The sequence below is a fragment of the Schistocerca serialis genome, chromosome 3 (genome assembly GCF_023864345.2).
Source record: "Schistocerca serialis cubense isolate TAMUIC-IGC-003099 chromosome 3, iqSchSeri2.2, whole genome shotgun sequence".
Taxonomy (NCBI): domain Eukaryota; kingdom Metazoa; phylum Arthropoda; class Insecta; order Orthoptera; family Acrididae; genus Schistocerca; species Schistocerca serialis.
This window is the reverse complement of record NC_064640.1, coordinates 379,112,965-379,134,315: the sequence shown is the minus strand read 5'-3', so window position 1 is coordinate 379,134,315 and position 21,351 is coordinate 379,112,965. Positions and strand designations below refer to the sequence as shown.

Here is a 21,351-nt window from a genome sequence, read left to right as displayed (position 1 = left end):
CGCCATCTGTTCATAACTCATTGCAACACAACTCTTCACTTTTTGATAGATTCCGGAGTGAATCTTTCCATACTGCCAGCAACAGTATTAGACAACAAAAACATTCAAAAATAGCAAGTCTATACTGCAAATGGTTCTGTAACACACAAATATGGTGAACGTCTACTGAACTTCGAAACAGAAGATTTCCATGGCTATTTCTTCTTGTAGATCATCACCAACCAATTACTGGTGCTGAATTTTTGAGCTATTGCAATCTGTTGCAAAAAATTGTGTCACTAACAAGTTTTAATTGCTAGGACAGGCTGTTCGTTCATACATGCTGCCAGTTTAGTGTTTTTGATGGACTCACAGCACAAATATTGAGACTTTTTAAAGAGATATCCTAAAAATATTCAGAAACTTTCCTCCACTTATAACATCAGTAGTAATATTCTGTTTTTTTAGGGCTGGTGAATTTTTACAGACCATTGATACCATATACTGAAGAAATCCAACAAACTTTCTTTAACTAATGCAAGAATACCAAGAGGAAGGATAGTCAGTCTATCACATGGACTGACACAGCAGAGAAATCATTCAAGAAACTAAACTTGCTCATCTCTCAACAGATTTTCCCTTAATTTTGGTGGCTGATGCATCGGACTATACTATAAATATTTCTTTATACCAAGTGCAAGAAGGAACACCTGAAACACTTCTTTTTTCTCCAGGTCTCTCACTGACACACAATGTAACTACAGTACTTACAATCACAAATGGTTGGAGGCATATTCAACAGTCAAACACCAGCCAACAGTACCACCTGGAATTTTTGTCAGTTCACCACAGATATTTTATACCTTTCCAGAGGAGGGAATGTTGCTGCTGATACATGTTCCAGAGTTGCAGACACCATGTTAACATCCAGAATTTCATATGATATTGTTACATGACAGTTCAAAGTTACTTTGTTGATATTCATACAGTTAAACTCAGGTCATATGTTCCTCCATCCTATCAACAACAAGTCTTCCATGATGCAATACATGGCTTGAACTCATTCTAGCATCAAAGACACAGCAAACTGGATTTGACAGCATTTCATTTGGCCTCACTTGAAATGAGATGTACAGCTATGGGCAAAAACATGTATTTACTGCCAAATGTGTTGAAATCCATGTGCTGATATTTTATTGCCCTTAAAGCACGCCTGTGTCCAAGAAATAAATGTGACTCTAAAATGATGTACACAAAGCTACTTACAGTAGATCATGCTCTGCATGTAATAACAAGAGCTTCATAATAACAATAAACAACATACAAAATCACCACATATCAATTTGTAGATTTCACAGGAGAAATTAGCCTTCAAAAAGTCATTCTCATTATTGTCTGGAAAGGGAAAAAAGGATTCTAACATTTCTGTGGCATCTACAGGTTGCGGACTAATATTGTACTGTCATCGACCTCTCACTGCCTAACTAAAACTGTCGTATCCAACTGTAGCCCCAAACTCAACACGTTTATGATGCTCTTACCAGACTATTAAAGCATGTATGTGCACACACCCATGCACGTCTGGGCCCCCCCATCCCCCCCCCCTTTCTCTCTCTCTCTCTCTCTCTCTCTCCCCCCCTCCCCCCCCCCCCTCCTGTCCCCTCAGACTGGTATAGAGTCAAACCACAACGAACCCACTTTTAAGGAAATCCTGCTTTTATAAATATTTCCATCAGTCCCAATGAAACTCCGCCCAGTTTTTACACAATTCCTAACATGTCCAAGTGAGTTTCTGATTCATTTCTGTCTCGCACAGTTATACTTTGTGTCATGTGGTGACAGTATCATGATAATTGAGTCTTTCAGTTGGTATGTGTGTAAATCAAATTTGATTGTAGTAATATCGAAAAATGCTTTGAACAAATTGGAAAACAATTTCCATCCTGCCTACCATGTGACTCTGGCCACATGATCTGATATAGCAGTCACTGGAGTTACAAAGAATGACCCATGAAGTGCTGTCTTTGTTACAGTTGAATTTAACAATTTTATACTTTTGTAGAGTTATGGCCCACAAATGTAGGAAGCTTATGACTGAGCAAAAGCTGATGACCATCCACAATGTCGATGACAATCACATCATAAAACTTTCGGACATGCTGAAGAAGTACGATTTGGCTCATCATTGTTGTGGGGCATTCTCAAAAACAAGAGTGTTGTTAAATGTTGAAGATAATGGTTCCTCTGGCTGCAAACAGATGACTATTTACCTGTCAACATTCAAAATGATATGGAAAATATTATTTTAAAATGGTTTCAAAGGCAGCATTCCTATTAGTAGAAGCATTCAACAAGAGAAAGCTCAGGAAACTGCCCTGAAGATCACTGTTGAAAATTTCAGCACATCGAATGGCTAGTTAGAGCATTTTAAGGAATGTCATAATCTCTCATTTCCGAGTGTAAGTGGAGAGAGTGAGGCTGTGGGTACAGAAACTGTAAACCATTGAAAGAACTTTAGACAGGGTGTGCAAGCAGACAAGAAAAACAAATTCCTGAGTTTCCAGATAAAAATATACTTTTTCCTGGGTGAAAATACTGTACATGCTGGGTGAAAGTATATTTTTTCCCATGGTAAGTGAGAATATACTTTCCTTTGGAGCTGTAAAACTTATCAATCCTTGAGTGTCAAAGGTTTTAGACATTGGCATAGGACTTTGCAGCACTTTAGGAAATGAAAATTGGCAAAAAAACAATGCACTTTGGAAAGACCTTTAATGCATGGCAACATGTACACTGCATATTTTGATATTACAAAAGTATAAATAGGAATTTCACCAAATACAGCACGATAGCTTCCGAAGCACTGAAATCAAGGTTGCAATGTGTTTTTGTCAGCCAATCATAGCCAATATCACATGATCTCACCAGCAATGTCCAAATATTCAGAGCATAGGACAGATGACGTAGTCAGATAATAGGAACATCACTGTTAAGTAGCATGAACACACAAATACGAAAAGTTAATTATTTAAATTAATATGCATACAACATAGCTACAAGGAAAGCTAAGCTTTCACATGTAATACTGGTTGTTGATTCCCCCCCCCCCCCCCCCCCCCCACTCCCCCCTTAAGGATGAAGTTTGACAATATCCTAAGAGCACAGATTAATTTTGAAGCAGCTGAAATTTCTGACAAGAACAGTTATAAATTTCACTTCTATACACTGAACATTTCATGGATTACCTAGATGAATACGTGTTCCATCTAGCACTTAGACTTTTCCATAGAAAAGCCAACTGCAAGTGAAGCTGTTCAAGAACTCACCTCACACCTCCTTTTTTGAAGGATAATAATATGTTTTGCCACTGTTATTGCACAATTTGTAATCCATGAAAGAACTAAAATAAATATGAAAAACTAACCTGAAGCTTGGTCTTTTTTAGCATGTATTATGGTTTAAGATATATCAAACACAAATGTGCCAGTAAAATTTTAAAAAATGGCACAAATGGCTGGTCTTCCGTGCCCAAAATTTTTCCCTATGGCTTCAAAGCATTAAGTTTTAAAGAGTGTGAAACCCTCCACAATTCAGAAATTCCTTGCAGATCCTCTCGCATAACATAAGTCATCTTGTGTAAAAGGAATTTACTTTGAAAATAATGCTTCTCAAACCACCATTTGCAATATTTTCTGCGACCTGTTATAAAGTTAAACATGTGTGACATCACACTCATCAAAAATGGTTGGTTGTTAAAAACTGTGCGCAGACTGTGTTTTGTTATTGTAAATGGTGTATTTTCTTTGCAACTTAAGTTTTATTTTGGTGTTACTGTCTTGCTTATGTTTTTGATGCCGTATTAGTTTGCAGTAGCAGACTAAAATAAAGCTCTTTGTCAGAGTATCAGTTCTTACGAGCAAAAATTACAAAAATTTAACTGAAAAGTAAAACAATGAAAAATTCCCATAGTTTTCCCAGATTTCCTAGTTGTCCCAGGTTTTATACAGCCCGTTACCTTGCCAGGATTAATTCACGGTTATGGGTCCAAAGACATTTTTAATGTAGCTGAAACTGGTGTTTTTTTACAATTTACTTCCTTTGAAAGCTTATGTCATTAAGGGAGAAAAATGCCATGGAGGTAGAAAAAGTAATGAAAGAATAAGTTCACTATTGTGTGTAAATAAAGATGGAATGAGAAGTTGCCTCCATTGTTAACAGGGAAATTTTAAATCCTCAGGTGTATTAAAAACCTAAAGACACTACCTTGTACTTACAAGTACAACAGCAATGACATCGAAAATCGTCACAAGATTTCTCAGCCCTTTAGATGCCAAAATGGGTTCAGCAGTAGGAAAATAGTACTTATGATTGACTGTCACCCTGTATACCCCAAGGAAACATTTCTGAGAAATATTAATGTTGTGTTTCTTGCACCAAACTACATAAGTCATCTGCAGACTTTGGACCTGGGCACAATATACTGTGTTAAAACCAAATACATGGTAGCAGTTGTCCAGAAATCAATTACATTCCTTGAGAGGAAGGAAATGATTAGGCTTAACATTTTACAGGCCATATACATGTTTGCTGCTGCCTAGAACTGTGTGACACAACAGACTGTGTTAAACTGTTTTGCGAAGGCTGGTTGTGATACATCAGCTGCTGATGAAAAAGACATTGCTCCATGAGAAGAATGGAGTAGATTCACAGATGTTCATGAGAATGTGACATTCTAGGACTTTGTTTCTTGTGATGAAGATGATTTGACCTCCGCACCCAAGATGAATATGAGCGATACGTGAGAAATTCTAGTGAAGAAACAATGTTAGATAGGAGGTGGTGGTGGTGGTGGTGGTGGTGGTGGTGGTGAATAAGAAGAAGAGGTGAAGGAAGACACTGCACCAAGTTTTGCAGCTGCTGAGCAAAGACCCGACACTGTCAGGAACTATCTTTCCTCTTCTAATGTAGACGAGTCAGTTATAACAAACATCAACGAACTGGAGCAACTTCTGTCATTACAGTATGCTGGCAGAGGAAAACAAACAACTCTTCTTGATTAAAGAAAATAAAGACCATGTTATGCAAAACGTGTGATATGTATGTATGATGTATTTAAAATTGTAGCATATTACTGGTAAGTTGGTTACTAAACAGCTCTTATTCACCTAAACATGCTTGAATTATGATTTTTGGTCACTTCTTCCATGTTCCTATGCAAAACCACCATTTAAGGAAAACCCCTATTTAAGGAAAAATAATTAGGTCCCCTGAGATTCATTAAAAGGTGTTTTACTGTAGCTACAAATGGAATTCACAAAAAATCAGTTACTTACAACTTTTGGCCCACTTACATGGTACTCACCTGCATTTTTATCAACTTTAAGAACTGCCTTTTCACTAATCTGATTTTGTCCTAACATTGTTACATTACACTGATAATTTCCTTCATCCAACAGTTGCACTTCATCTATTTCCAAAGCACCTGAAACAGAAAATGTGATCAACCTTATTAACAGCTCACTATGAAATGAAATCGTGATGTTCCCACTTTATTCTCATGACTAGCACTCCCAACACAAAACCATAACATTATTATTATTTCTTTCTTTTCTCAGATGTTATGTCTGGTCAAAAATGGAAAGTGACGCGGACCTTGATCAAGCGTGACTTCCTTTTAACTGTACGGTATATGTTATACTGCATTTAGGAACTTTCGGGTAATTGAACATGTATCAATAATTACGGATTTCTGTAGTTGTCTATATAAGTTTGGATGTAGCTGTATTGCTTTGATGTACTGGTGGATATTGTGTGGTATGACTCCTGTAGTTGATAGTATAATTGGTATAATGTCAACTTTATCCTGATGCCACATGTCCTTGACTTCCTCAGCCAGTTGGATGTATTTTTCAATTTTTCCTCCTGTTTCCTTTTGTATATTTGTTGTATTGGGTATGGATATTTGGATTAGTTGTGTTAATTTCTTCTTTTTATTGGTGAGTATGCTGTCAGGTTTGTTATGTGGTGTTGTTTTATCTGTTATAATGGTTCTGTTCCAGTATAATTTGTATTCATCATTCTCCATCAACTTTAAGAACTGCCTTTTCACTAATCTGATTTTGTCCTAACATTGTTACATTACACTGATAATTTCCTTCATCCAACAGTTGCACTTCATCTATTTCCAAAGCACCTGAAACAGAAAATGTGATCAACCTTATTAACAGCTCACTATGAAATGAAATCGTGATGTTCCCACTTTATTCTCATGACTAGCACTCCCAACACAAAACCATAACATTATTATTATTTCTTTCTTTTCTCAGATGTTATGTCTGGTCAAAAATGGAAAGTGACGCGGACCTTGATCAAGCGTGACTTCCTTTTAACTGTACGGTATATGTTATACTGCATTTAGGAACTTTCGGGTAATTGAACATGTATCAATAATTACGGATTTCTGTAGTTGTCTATATAAGTTTGGATGTAGCTGTATTGCTTTGATGTACTGGTGGATATTGTGTGGTATGACTCCTGTAGTTGATAGTATAATTGGTATAATGTCAACTTTATCCTGATGCCACATGTCCTTGACTTCCTCAGCCAGTTGGATGTATTTTTCAATTTTTCCTCCTGTTTCCTTTTGTATATTTGTTGTATTGGGTATGGATATTTGGATTAGTTGTGTTAATTTCTTCTTTTTATTGGTGAGTATGCTGTCAGGTTTGTTATGTGGTGTTGTTTTATCTGTTATAATGGTTCTGTTCCAGTATAATTTGTATTCATCATTCTCCAGTACATTTTGTGGTGCATACTTTTATGTGGGAACGTGTTGTTTTATTAGTTTATATTGTATGGCAAGTTGTTGGTGAATTATTTTTGCTACATTGTCATGTCTTCTGGGGTATTCTGTATTTGCTAATATTGTACATCCGCTTCTGATGTGATCTACTGTTTCTATTTGTTGTTTGCAAAGTCTGCATTTATCTGTTGTGGTATTGGGATCTATAATAATATGCTTGCTGTAATATCTGGTGTTTATTGTTTGATCCTGTATTGCAATCATGAACCCTTCCATCTCACTGTATTTATTTATTTATTTCTTGTCCCGTAGATCCAGTTAGTGAGTCAATCACAAGGATATGGAACGTGTATATATTTCCATTTCTTACCCATGTGTTGGATGCGTCTTGATCGATGTGTGGCTGTGTTAGATGATACGGGTGCTTGCCACGTAGTGTTTTCTTTTTCCAATTTACTTTCATCGTATCTGTTGATGTTATGTGATCTAAAGGGTTGTAGAAGTGGTTATGAAGCTGCAGTGGTGTAGCCGATGTATTTATATGAGTGATTGCTTTGTGTATTTTGCTAGTTTCTGCTCATTCTAGAAAGAATTTTCTTAAATTGTCTACCTGTCCATAATGTAGGTTTTTTATGTCGATGAATCCCCTTCCTCCTTCCTTTCTGCTTAATGTGAATCTTTCTGTTGCTGAATGTATGTGATGTATTCTATATTTGTGGCATTGTGTTAGTGTAAGTGTATTGAGTGCTTCTAGGTCTGTGTTACTCCATTTTACTACTCCAAATGAGTAGGTCAATATTGGTATACCATAAGTATTTATAGCTTTTGTCTTGTTTCTTGCTGTCAATTCTGTTTTCAGTATTTTTGTTAGACTTTGTCTATATTTTTCTTTTAGTTCTTCTTTAATATTTGTATTATCTATTCCTATTTTTTGTCTGTATCCTAGATATTTATAGGCATCTCTTTTTTCGATCGCTTCTATGCACTCGCTGTGGTTATCCAATATGTAATCTTCTTGTTTAGTGTGTTTTCCCTTGACTATGCTATTTTTCTTACATTTGTCTGTTCCAAAAGCCATATTTATATCATTGCTGAATACTTCTGTTATCTTTAGTAATTGGTTGAGTTGTTGATTTGTTGCTGCCAGTAGTTTTAGATCATCCACGTATAGCAAATGTGTGATTTTGTGTGGGTATGTTCCAGTTATATTGTATCCATAATTTGTATTATTTAGCATTTTGGATAGTGGGTTCAGTGCAAGACAGAACCAGAAAGGACTTAATGAGTCTCCTTGGTATATTCCACGCTTAATCTGTATTGGCTGTGATGTGATATTATATGAATTTGTTTGGATATTAAGTGTGGTTTTCCAATTTTTCATTACTATGTTTAGGAACTGTATCAATTTAGGATCTACTTTGTATATTTCCAATATCTGTAGTAACCATGAGTGGGGTACACTATCAAAAGCTTTTTGGTAATCAATGTATGCATAGTGTAGCGACCTTTGTTTAGTTTTAGCTTGATATGTCACCTCTGCATCTCTAATCAGTTGCTCTTTACATCCTCGTGCTCCTTTGCAACAGCCTTTTTGTTCTTCATTTATAATGTTGTTCTGTGTTGTATGTGTCATTAATTTCTGTGTAATAATAATAATAATAATAATAATAATAATAATTATTATTATTATTATTATTATTATTATTATTACTATTATTATATCAATGGTAATATTACTGTTGTTTTATTATATTTAATATTAAAGATCTCTAAGAGAAATAAAAATCATATCATGGAAAGTTGTCACAAAAACCAGCTATAATTTAATCATGCATTTCTTAATTTAAAGACTGAAAAATTATCATTAGTAGGTATATAGAATGTGTTTCTTGCAGTTTTCCAGGTGGATAGAATATTCAATCATCTTTCGTGCATGGACAGCAACATTCCTTCTTCCAATATTTTTGTTGATAACTGCACAGTGATCTTCAAGCTGAGTCAGTGACTGACTTATAACCACATGACACAATGACATACTGTAGAGTAAATACATGCATATCAGAAGTATGACAAATTTCTGTTGATGTGACTAAAATACACTGTGTTACGATATGAATTACTGATAATATAAAAGTGATTAAGTTTGCAAATCAGAGATTTTTTTGTGTGAACAGAAAGCCATGCACCACATGCCTATGATCACTTCAGAGATGTCAAAATAGTACATATAGTACAGAGTCGCTTCATGAGTCAATTAAATGTGCTTCATGTGAAAACAAAGTCTCAATGCAGAAACAAATAGTGCAATGGATGAAATCTGAACAGCTCATAAGTCAGTTTTGTGCACCAAGCAGAAGGACAGAGCATGATCTATCAACAAAGTTGGTATCAATTTTGAGTGTAAAACATGAATGTGCAAATGTGGAAAAACTGTTTCATGGGATGATCTACAATTTTGTAAATTATGTGTTGCAAAGGATAGATTAGCATGGACAGCTGCATCAAACCAGTCTCAAGACTGAAGACCACAACAACAAAGTGTAAATGGCTTAAAACTGAACACACACGCAGAGGCACTGCAACGACTTCCTTCCAACAAAAACGAAGACATCCCACCACCAGATAATAAATTGTGTTAGGTGTCCAGGTGGATCACTAATATTGACTAGGGGAACAAAAACAAAGCATGTTTGAAAGAAAATAGCTATTCAGACAGGTTTCAAATGCTACAATTAACAGGGATTGACATATCTTCTGAAGAATGAACAGCTATATGCATAAACAAGAATAAGGATTATGCAAGAGACTGGAGTGGTAGGATATCAAGATGATGTACTGCCATTCTTCATGACAGCTGAATTTACTTTCTCAATGGTGTACATGGCTTTGTGAAAAACCACTTTATGAAATACACCACATGCAACATAGAACGTCTTGTGCAGGGAATGACTGGAGACTTGTTCATCAATCGTGGGCCTGAAAGTTTTTGGATGAAAATTGCTTTCACTTTCTGGATTACTCACATTATGCACAAAAACAAATTTATGTAAGTAAAATGCCTACAGATTTTTCAGATGTTAGATTTGCCTTCTGAACCATCAAACTTTCAATAAATTAATTTCAGTTCAATCATGACAAGTTTTACAACTTCTGTGATTCCACTGGGCTATAATTCACTATATAGTCAAGCAAAATCATGTTACCTATATGAAAATGTGTCTGATTCTTAATGTTCACTTCTCCTTTTTTCTACTAGGGTTGCTGATCCATCATAAAACAAAATTACTGTCAAACTTACCAGAAGGCAAAACGAGCATTCTTGTCTCATCCAAGAGGAGAGGCCGATTGTCTTTCAACCACATGACACTGACTTCCAAAGACACATCAACAAAACAGTTAAAAAAAGCTGTTTGCCCTGGAAACACAATTATGTCTTTTGGAGGTGTTGATATCTGCAGTTGTGCTAAAAGGAAGAGAAAAGAAAATGGTATATATCAAATGAAAATATAAGTACACATGATTACGAACTGTGATACAAACACAAAATTTTATTCTACTGAATGTCTCCAGGTGAGGCTATATAATTAATATATCCTCTTATGTTTTATGCAAGATATCTTAGAATATACACAGCAACACACAACAACAATTTATACAATCACTTATACATTAGCAAACATGACTCTACTACTGTATCCTGTAACAGTAACAACAGTGACTAGCAACCTGGCCCAGCTTTGCACAGGTAACTACAGTCAGGCGACTTGTCAGACATAGTGGTAATAAACTGCATACACAAACCTTCCTCATGAATCAGCCTGCCTGTTAGTGAAAGCCATATCAAAACTCCTACAGTAGTTTCCGGAATTAGCTTTCACATACAGACAGAAAAACATGGTGAGGGACTTAAAATTGTAATATGTATAGATACGACAAAAGGTACAGCTCTTGATTTCTTGGCTCCAAGTAAGTGATAAGTTAAATGTTGATCATAATTTCGGAAATTGTACTGTTTTAATGGAATGATTGTCTAGTAATTGCAAGTATGTCTGTCCACTAAAGTAACTGTAAGTAGTAGAGTCCGTATGGCGAAACAGCATGAGCAGCACTTGGTACCCACCACTCACTATGGAAGCACACACAAATGTATGCAGACAGCAGTCAGGAGTGTCTCATGCCAGTAAAATGCCTGGCTGCACTCACATTCTGGACCGGAAATTATCATCATGTGACTTTACCCACCTGACTTCAGAGAACTGGTTGTATGTGTTCTACCATCCTGAAAGTAGCTTCAAAGAAGCTAGGTTTGTCTACTCCCACTATGCTGGCTTATTCTCATCTTATTTCCTGTTTTACTTATGTTTTATGTGGTAAACTACTACTGCTACTACTACTACTACTACTACTACTACTACTAAGCTGTTGCTAAATTACCCTAGAATAAGGCCCATATTAAAGGTGGGGAAAGAAAGAAGGCATAATAGGTACTCTTAAATGTCCCCCCCCCCCCCCCCCCACACACACACACACACACGACATCCATATTTTAAGTAGCATCGAAGCTGATGCTATTTAAATTTTCCACCATAAACTAACTGACGGAATTAATAAGCATGCTCAGACAGATGGCTAGTCATACACTTACATCTCAAACTAACATGGTTGGCACACACTCGGTAGATATAAAGGAAGCTATTAAAAGTGGTTTCATCCTTCACAAATTAGGAACCAGTGAAAATGAAAAACAGTTACGTAAGTGAAAAACAGTTGTTTACATGCTACACTTTCTTCTCTTAAACTTTTCTTCTTTGTATTAGTCTTTGTGGAAACCATCCTGTACATTAACAGTATTCCAGTGGCAAAAGATAACAGCCCAAGCTATCAAAGAAATATTGAATATGTGATTGAATCATATACGGTAGGCCATGCTTCTCAATGATTTATGATATTAATTGTATTACCACAGAATGCTTAAAAAAAAACACTTATTCCAAAAGCAATAAAAGTTGGGTGAGTCATTATCATAAAGACGTGATGAACATATTTGATAATAATCGAGATTTCGGTTTTAGTTTGAATAAATCTTCATAGTTTTAACTTTGCTGGGATGAAGATATCAATGAACTACCTGTACCAGTGATGTAGATGCCTAGAGAAATGAGGGAGTCTTGTGTCACACACCAAGTGATAACAGAGAAGTGTTTATGAAATATGCAGGTTGTTCACTAGGTTTAGACAAACAATTATACAGCATTAAAATACTTTACAGGCACAGAGTAATAATTACATTTAAAATATCTGTATAAATGAATTTAAGGCAATCCCCAATTTGCTGGTAGCATATGGTATGGTCTTGTTGTATTAATGTTACGAGAAAAGCTTAAATGTTGTACCGCAAAGCAGGGTTACTTTGCTCCACTTTTAGGCAGTTTTTGAAACAAAATCATGTAATACATAGTACTTTTGTAAAATGACTTTTGAAAATGAGGTAAGTCTATTTTTTAAAAAAGTAAAAACCATCTAATAACATACAAAGACATCAGAGATTTATTTTTTAAATTTTATAATGTTTTAAAAATTGGAGCAAAATAGCCCCTGGAGTGAGTTACTTTGCTCCACTTAATATAAGCGTTACTTTATGACAGGACAACAGCTCGTGGCAATGTTAACCTCTTTAAAATTTATTATGTTATCTTATAGGACCAACATTTACGTATTTTTTGGTATTAAAGAAACAAAAATAATGAACATTCAGGATAGTGCAACTTTTTATTTTATTTCAGATGTAAAAAAGTAACAAACATGAACAAAATTTAGTGTTGTTTTGTTATCAAAGAAAAGGACAGTGTTTCATTAGGTATGTTGGTGTGTCAAAATGTCAGTGACTACACTAAGAAAATATTTTGCACGAATTCATCACTATCGACCAACTTTAGAATTGAGAAAATGCCTGTTTCACTTATCCATTTTGAGGTGTTTATACCTTCAACTATTAACCATTCTGAGGGATTTTATACCTTCAACTATATCATCTCATTTCTGAAAAACACATCTTTATTTACAGGCCATTTCCAGTTATCAAGAGATGGCATCCTAGTTTTTATGGTTGCACTATGTTCATTAAAACTTCAATAATACCATGCTAATGTTTATTTTCTCACTGTGTAAGACAAACACACCAATCTCCTTTCTGATTGGCTTCAGTTTTTCCTATGGTTTTGATAGGCTCTCTTCATTCTCTGTAGATGCTGCTAACACTTCCATTTGATTTCTTCTATACAGTATCCAATCTTTGTCTAAATTTACCCATGAATTTGTTGTTCTAATAAGTCTTCATCACTAGAATAATCATGCACTGGCTGTATTTTTCCTTGTCTTAAGTCATTTACTAGTATCTGGCACTGGTTTAGAAATCTTGTGACATTCCAAAGCAAGTGTTCCATTTCTTACGGATTCCAGGTCCTAGCTCCCATTTACATTTGCATCATACTATAACAGCATTAACCTCTTAGTAGTAATCATTTTCAATGTAATAAGATTCATCCCAAGTTGAATCAAATATAAAACAAAGTACTGAAACTACTGTTGTGGTTTTCTAGTAGAAAATACCACTTTTCATTGACAACAATTACCTCAAAAATACAGCAGTACACATTTTGTTAGCAGAAAATATCCAAGATAGTGAGTCGCAGAATAACTCAAACATATAAGCTAGTAGAAACTGTCAACTATTGAACAGAATCAAAACCATTCAGAAATGTTTACTAGAATATGTACTAGGCAGGGCTGAATCTTCTGTCAGAGTTCAGAGTTGGAAAAATGTTAACCTCCTATGGGCAAAGTACCCCCACTTTATGGTAATACATTTCTCAATATTTAACGGACAATGACAATGAACTTGACCACATACGTTACAACAAATGTTGACTACTGACTAATTTTGTGTCTATTTCTACAATGGGGACATGTGTCCCCAATCACGCAAAATAGCAATCACGCACTTTCTGTATTTCAGACAAAAGTTCTTAAGCACAACTGTAATTAGCATAGTACTTTTCCCCTTTCATAGCAGGCAGCCATCTCTCTCTCTCTCTCTCTCTCTCTCTCTCTCTCTCTCTCTCCTACCCTCACACACACACACACACACACACACACACACACACACACACACACACAGAGATATTTATTGGCCAACTGACCAACCAATTTCATCCCAACTGACTGCACTCAGTGATTCAGCACATTCATGTTGTTGTGATTTGTTTATCTTAAGTTCAATGTGTTTATGTTCTACGAGATCCTGCTTGGTTTTACACAGAAACAAAAATGGGGTTTTCCCTGTTGTTTCAAAGGTAACAAGGCCAAAAATGGCCGAGAGAAGGAACTGGGCAAAGAAGTGGCTAATGCAAGGAAAGAAATTCACCCACATTCTGTTACTTAAGCAGTTGGGATCTCACGATTTTCATAATTATCTAAGAAGGGATGAACCATGCATTTTGGAGCTGCTGGATATCATCAAACCATTCTTAATGAACAAAAATACAGTCATGAGAGAGGCTGTAAGCTGCAAGGAGAGGCTGTTAACTACTTTATGATTTCTAGCAAGTGGCAGAAGTTAAGAGGACTTCAAATTAAGTGCTGTTGTATCCCTAAAATTTTTAACTAAAATGATTTCTGAAACCTGTAACTTGATTTATCATTGACTGAGGAAATACACCTTGCTAGAACAAAATAAATAAAACAAAAGATGTTCACATAAATGTTATTAATTTATTTATGTATGTAGTATAAAAGATGAAATACAAGTTTAACAAAAATTCATTTCAAATTTGAACATGGAAGACTACACATGGTAGCACACACTATCTAATAAATACAACAGACACATAAGAAAAGACGCACTTAGTAACTGTTTGACCTGTAAAAAATAAAAAATAAAAATAAATAAAAACCACATATTTTCTCTTCATTGCAGAGAGACTGGATATAGACTGGACTCTTCTTCCTAACACTTATAGCAATGAAGCAAATGTGTGAATTGAATTAACGGTCATTAAATGTCGGATGTTTCAGTTTTTAGAGTTCATTTCCGGCAAGTATCGGAAATAAAACTGAAAAACAGAAATACAGAAGGTCGACAGACTTTTATTTTCTCTATATGCCACACGAAGACGTTATGGAGTCACTAAAAAAAATGAAAAAAGTGCTTCATTATAGGGTTGAGAACTGTAGAATCCCGCCCAAATAGGTCAGGTGTGCACTACACATCAGAGGCTGCCACTCAAGTAGCTGACTGTGTGTAGGGTGCACGCAAGGATTTTTTAGATTAGGCGACTCTCCATCCAATTCAGATACCAATAGCTGTAGAAAACGCAAAAGTATCAGCATAAGAGTGAAAGAAATGTATCCCACAGGGGAGAGTATTAAATGCCTCGTGGTAAACTGTCGAAACATTCGCAACAAAAGCACTTATGAAAAGCAGGGGATCTCTCATAATACTATGTACAGAAGGCTGGTTGAAACATGAAATTGATAGAAGTGAGACTTTTGCGGAAAATTTAAGTGTATATGGAAAAGATAGGAAAATGGGAAATGTATCCCACAGGGGAGAGTATTAAATGCCTCGTGGTAAACTGTCGAAACATTCGCAACAAAAGCACTTATGAAAAGCAGGGGATCTCGCATAATACTATGTACAGAAGGCTGGTTGAAACATGAAATTGATAGAAGTGAGACTTTTGGGGAAAATTTAAGTGTATATGGAAAAGATAGGAAAATGGGAAATGGAATGTATTTGTCACAGTAGACAAGAAGCTCAAATCCACCGAGATAGAAACTGAAGCTGCATGTGGGACTGATTGGGCAAGACTCAGTATCACAGGTAGTTATAACACAATAATTGCATCTTTCTATTGCCCACCATACTCACCTCCTGATGTAACCAAAAACTTTACAGAAAACCTTTAGTTCACTTGTACGTAAGATCCCCAATCATACTGTAATCTTTGGTAAAGACTTTAATCGTCCAAAAATTAATTCGAAAAATTATAGTTTTGTTAGTGGTGGGCATGATAATACATCCTGTGGAACTTTACTAGATGTCTTCTCTGAAAACTACTTAGAACAGACAGTTAGGAACTCTACTCATGACGGAAATATATTGGATTTAATGGCAACAAATATACATGACATCTTTGAGGATTTCCACATCAAAACTGGTATCAGTGACCATGGCACAGTTGTGACAACAATGAAAAACAAGCAGAAAGATATATATTTTTTGTAAACTAGATAAAAGAATCAGTAATGTCATATCTCACTGAAGAACTTGAAACTTTCAGCACAGAACAGGAGCACAAAGAGAAATGCTGGCTCAAGTTTAAAAAAATAGTTGACCAAGCACTGGAAAGATATGTACCCAGTAGGGCAGTTCATAATGGAAGAGAGCCTCCATGGAATACAGTCAGTGTAAAGACACTTCTAAAGAAACAGAGATTACTGCATAATATATGTAAAACAAAGTGTAGGACCATAAATAGAGATATTCTGAATGAAACCTGTTTGACTGTGAAGAGAACAATGTGTGATGCCTTCAATGAATACTGCAGCAGAATACTGTCAAATGACATTTCCCAAAATCCAAACAAATTCTGGTCATATGTAAATGCTGTTAGTGGCACCAAAGTTAGTGCCCAGTCCCTAGTGAATGAGACAGGAACTGAACTTGAGGGTAGCAAAGCAAAAACTGAAATGCTTAACTCTCTTTTCAAATGCTCCTTTACAAAGTAAAACGGAGGAGAATTGCTCCCATCTTAACCTGATATCACTGAAAAGGTGAATGAAATAAGTATTAGTGTTGAGCAACAGCTGAAATCATTAAAATTGGACAAAGCTCCAGGCGTCAATAGAATCCTTGACACTCTGTACTGAATTTGTGGCTGAGTTATCGCCTCTTCTGACTATAATCTATCATAGATCCCTTGAACAAAAAACCATGCCCAGTTCTTGGAAAAAGGCACAGGTTACACAAATCTACAAGGGGGGGTAGTAGAAGTGATCCACAAAACTACCGCCCAATATCCTTGACACTGATTTGTTGTAGAATCTTAGAACATATTATGAGCTCAAAGAGAATGTACCTTTAACAGAATGACCTCCTCAATGCCAACTAGCATGGATTTTGAAAACATCAATCATGTGAAACCCAACTCGCACTTTTCTCACATGTCATACTGAAAGCTTTGGATCACGGCAACCAGGTAGATGCAGTGTTTTTTGATTCCCGAAAAGCATTTGGCTCAGTACTGCACCTATGCTTATTGTCAAAAGTACGATCATAGTGGGGTATTAAGTGAAATTGGTGACTAGACTGAGAACTTTTTGGTAGGGAGGACAGAGCAGGTTATCTTGCATGTAGAAATTCGGATGTGCCCCAGGGAAGTGTGTTGGGACCCTTGCTGTTCAAGTTGTATATTAATGACCTTGCAGACACTATTAATATAAAATCAGGCTTTTTGCAAATGATGCGGTTATCCATAATGAAATACTATCTGAGAGAAGTTGCATAATTATTCAGTCAGATCTTGATAAGGTTTCAACAATGGGGGGGGGGGGGGGGGGGGGGCAGAGATATTGAACATAAACAGAGAAGTGCAGCATGAATGGTCACAGGTTTGTTTTATCTGTGGAAGTGTGTCACAGAGATACTGAAGGAACAGAACTGGCAGACCCCTGAAGACAGACGTTAACTATCCTGATTACACTACAACCTCCTACGTATCACTCACCTAGGGTTAATGAGGATAAGCTTAGAATAATTACTGCATGCACAGAGGCATTCAAACAATCATTCTTCCTGCACTGCATATGTGAAATGGAACACGAAGAAACTCTAATAACTGGTCCAATGAGACCTACCCACTGCCATGTACCTCACAATGGTTTGAGGAGTACACAGGTAGATGAAGATTAATGACATGTCAAATAATGTCAAAAATGAAATTTTGGAAAGAAATCGTGACAGTCCTTCTTCTGCGATTCAACTTGACGGATCGTCTGATGTTGCCAACTTAGCCATTTTGTCACTTTTCATCCGTTATACACTGAAGCGCCAAAGAAACTGGTATAGGCACGTGTATTCAAATAAAGAGATATGTAAACAAGCAGAACATGGCGCTGTGGTCGGCAACACATATATAAGACAACAAGTGTCTGGCGCATTCGTTAGATCGGTTACTGCTGCTTCAATGGCAGGTCATCAAGATTTGTGTGAGTTTGAACGTGGTGTTATAGTTGGTGCATGAACAATGGGACACAGCATCTCCGAGGTAGCAATAAAGTGGCGATTTTCCCATACGACCATTTCACGAGTGTACCGTGAATATCGAGAATCCAGTAAAACATCAAATCTCTGACATTGCCTGACCAAAGAAGATCCTGCAAGAACAGGACCAACGATCGTCTGAAAAGAATACTTCAACGTGACGGAAATGCAACCTCTCCACAAATTGCTGCAGATTTCAATGCTGGGCCACCAACAAGTGTCAGTGTGCGAACCACTCACTGAAACATCATCGATATGGTCTTTCAGAGCCAAAGGCCCACTCGTGTACCCTTGATGACTGCACGACACAAAGCTTTATGCCTTGTCTGGGCCTGTCAACACCGACATTAGACTGGTGATGACTAGAAACGTGTTGCCTGGTCAGACGAGTCTCGTTTCAAATTGTAAGGAGCAGATGGATGTGTACGGGTATGGAGACAACCTTATGAACCCATGGACCCTGCATGTCAGCAAGGGACTGTTCAAGCTGGTCGAGGCACTGTAATGGTGTGAGGCGTGTGTAGTTGGAGTGATATGGGGCCCCTGATACGTATAGATAAGTCTCGCGACATGTATGTAAGCATCCTATCTGATCACCTGAATTCATTCATGTCCAGCAAGACAATGCAACACCCCACATGTCCAGAACTGCTGCAGAGTGGTTCCAGGAACACTCTTCTAAGTTTAAATACTTCCACTGGCCATCAAACTCCCCAAACATGAATATTATTGAGCATACCTGGGATGCCTTGCAATGTGCTGTTCAGAAGAGATCTCCACCCCCTTATACCCTTACAGATTTGTGGACAGCCCTGCAGGATTCATGGTCTCAATTCCCTCCAGCATTACTTCAGACATTAGTCAAGTCCACGCCACATCATTGTTGTGGCACTTATGTGCACCTGCAGGGGGCCTAAACAATATTAGGTAGGTGCACCAGTACCAGTTTCTTTGGCTCTTCAGAGTGTTAATGGGGGGCCTGTGGAAGAGGAGCAACTATTCCGCAGACCCTTAAAAGAGAGAACTATCCACATCATTGTTGTGGCACTTATGTGCACCTGCAGGGGGCCTAAACAATATTAGGTAGGTGCACCAGTACCAGTTTCTTTGGCTCTTCAGAGTGTTAATGGGGGGCCTGTGGAAGAGGAGCAACTATTCCGCAGACCCTTAAAAGAGAGAACTATGGGAGAAGATACATTTCAGTTAAGCAACAAATACTTTCACGAAAATTCAACAGACTGGACACATTGCTTAAGCATTTGTTCAGATGGTGCAAAATCTATGACAGGCTGTTATGCTAGGTTTGTTGCCTAAAGTGAAATTGGTACCACTGAACATATCTTGGACACACTGTTGCATTCACAGATAGGCTCTTGTTTCTAAAAGCATGCCTGATGGATTGAAATCTGTGCTGGATAATGCAGTGAAAATAATTAATTTTATTAATGCTCGCCCTAAAAATTCCTGCATCTTTGCAGTGCTTTGAGAGGAAATAGGAATCATTATCTCACACTGAAGTTAGGTGGCTATCTCCAGGTAGAACTACTTCCAGGCTGTATGAGCATAAAGACGAAGTTTAGGAAAAACCTTGAGAGAATGTTTCCCTGCTACGTCCAATAACAACAACTGCATTTGCAATCCCTTCAAAGAGTATCAAAAATAAGTGTGTATGTACGCTAACTAAGCTAAACTGGAGGGGACTACATTGGCTGCTCTTAACATACAATTATGTCTTCATGATCTACATAATCACCAAATGAATGTACTACTGAGGTACGTACAGTATGGAAGGACTGTAGCAAATGAGACAGCCTGGAAGTAGTTCCACCTGCAGATAGCCACCTAACTTCAGCGTGAGATAATGATTCCTATTTCCTCTCAAAGCACTGCAAAGATGAAGGAATTTTTAGGGCGAGCATTAATAAAATTAATTATTTTCACTGCATTATCCAGCACAGATTTCAATCCATCAGGCATGCTTTTAGAAACAAGAGCCTATCTGTGAATGCAACATTAATAAATGCAACAAAGTTTTAGAATCCACATTAAGCGTAAATGAAAAAGAGTACCTTCTTGAAATTTCCATTGATTTTCACATACAGAAAAGTTATAAATCTTTGTCATTAATCGGGTTTTGGTTAAGTTTAATGGAGTTCCCAGCATTATCGAATAAATCCATAACAGCTTTATTACTCATTTCCTCCACATATTTGTGCAAAACGTCAATTTCTTCATGTGACTATTTAAGAAATAAATACAGAAAAAGACTTTGTGCTGAAAGCAGTTTGGGACTTAGTTTAACTTCTGTGGTTCCTGACTTCAAAGCTCTGTGCTATGGAAAGCAGACACAACCTTCTCACTGAATTCCAAGCGACAGATTATTGCAACTAGGCCTATAGATCATGTAACTTTCAAGCTGTAACTAGAATAACTTCTGATTTTAACCATTAAGGGTTAAGTTAAAGTTATTAAACTTTTTGCTTGGAATTAAATTTTATGCATGTGTGCTGTATGTATGTTTAAAAGTCAGTGGTTCATCCAACTCAGATCATCATAGAAGCAGTTCATGAGTCGAAAAAGGTTGGGAACTGCTGCTCTAAATGAACAGATTCAGGAGACAAATTTTGTACCTCAAATGTGTCTCATTTGCTACAGTCCTTCCATACTGTACGTACCTCAGTAGTACATTCATTTGGTGATTATGTAGATCATGAAGACATGATTGTATGTAAAGAGCAGCCAATGTAGTCCCCTCCAATTTAGCTTAGTTAGCGTACATACACACACATTTTTGATACTCACATAACATTTTGTAGAATATTGTTGTGATAATATAATTTGGAGTGCTCTGCCTCTTGTATTAGAGTAGCTATATTCACAAACATGGCTGAAAGCAAGTACAGTACAAACCCGGTTAACCAAACTAAAGGGAGGTAAGCAGTTGCGGATAGAAATTTTTTTCTGTTAAGCCGTGAACATCTAATACTTGTACCATATTTTGTTTTGTTAATACAATACAGATTTTTGAAAGGTTTTGAAGTGCTGAAAAACTACAATTTCTTGGTTTGTCATTTCTTGCAAATTGTCCGCGACAATCCATTCATTCGTCTTGCACAATATCCAAGTCTTTGCATCTGGAAATTCTTTTTAGCATTTCAGTCAAGTTTTCAAAATTTTCCAAGTCTTCTCTGTAAAGAGCATCATACAGTTTTCTCCAGAAATTTTGAAGAGTTTCTGCTTTCACATT

At 36.7% G+C, this 21,351-nt stretch overlaps 1 protein-coding gene across 1 annotated transcript in view; it reads right to left on the bottom strand.

Annotated features, from left to right (window-relative positions):
- The window catches only part of LOC126470211 (neogenin), a 242,885-nt gene that overhangs the window by 169,400 nt on the left and 52,134 nt on the right, over positions 1–21,351 (bottom strand). The window contains exons 4-5 of the mRNA XM_050097890.1: positions 10,080–10,244; positions 5,342–5,461 (exon numbers count right to left, since the gene is read on the bottom strand). Of these exons, the coding sequence (XP_049953847.1) occupies positions 5,342–5,461; positions 10,080–10,244 (285 nt within the window). The remainder of the gene's footprint in view (positions 1–5,341; positions 5,462–10,079; positions 10,245–21,351) is intronic.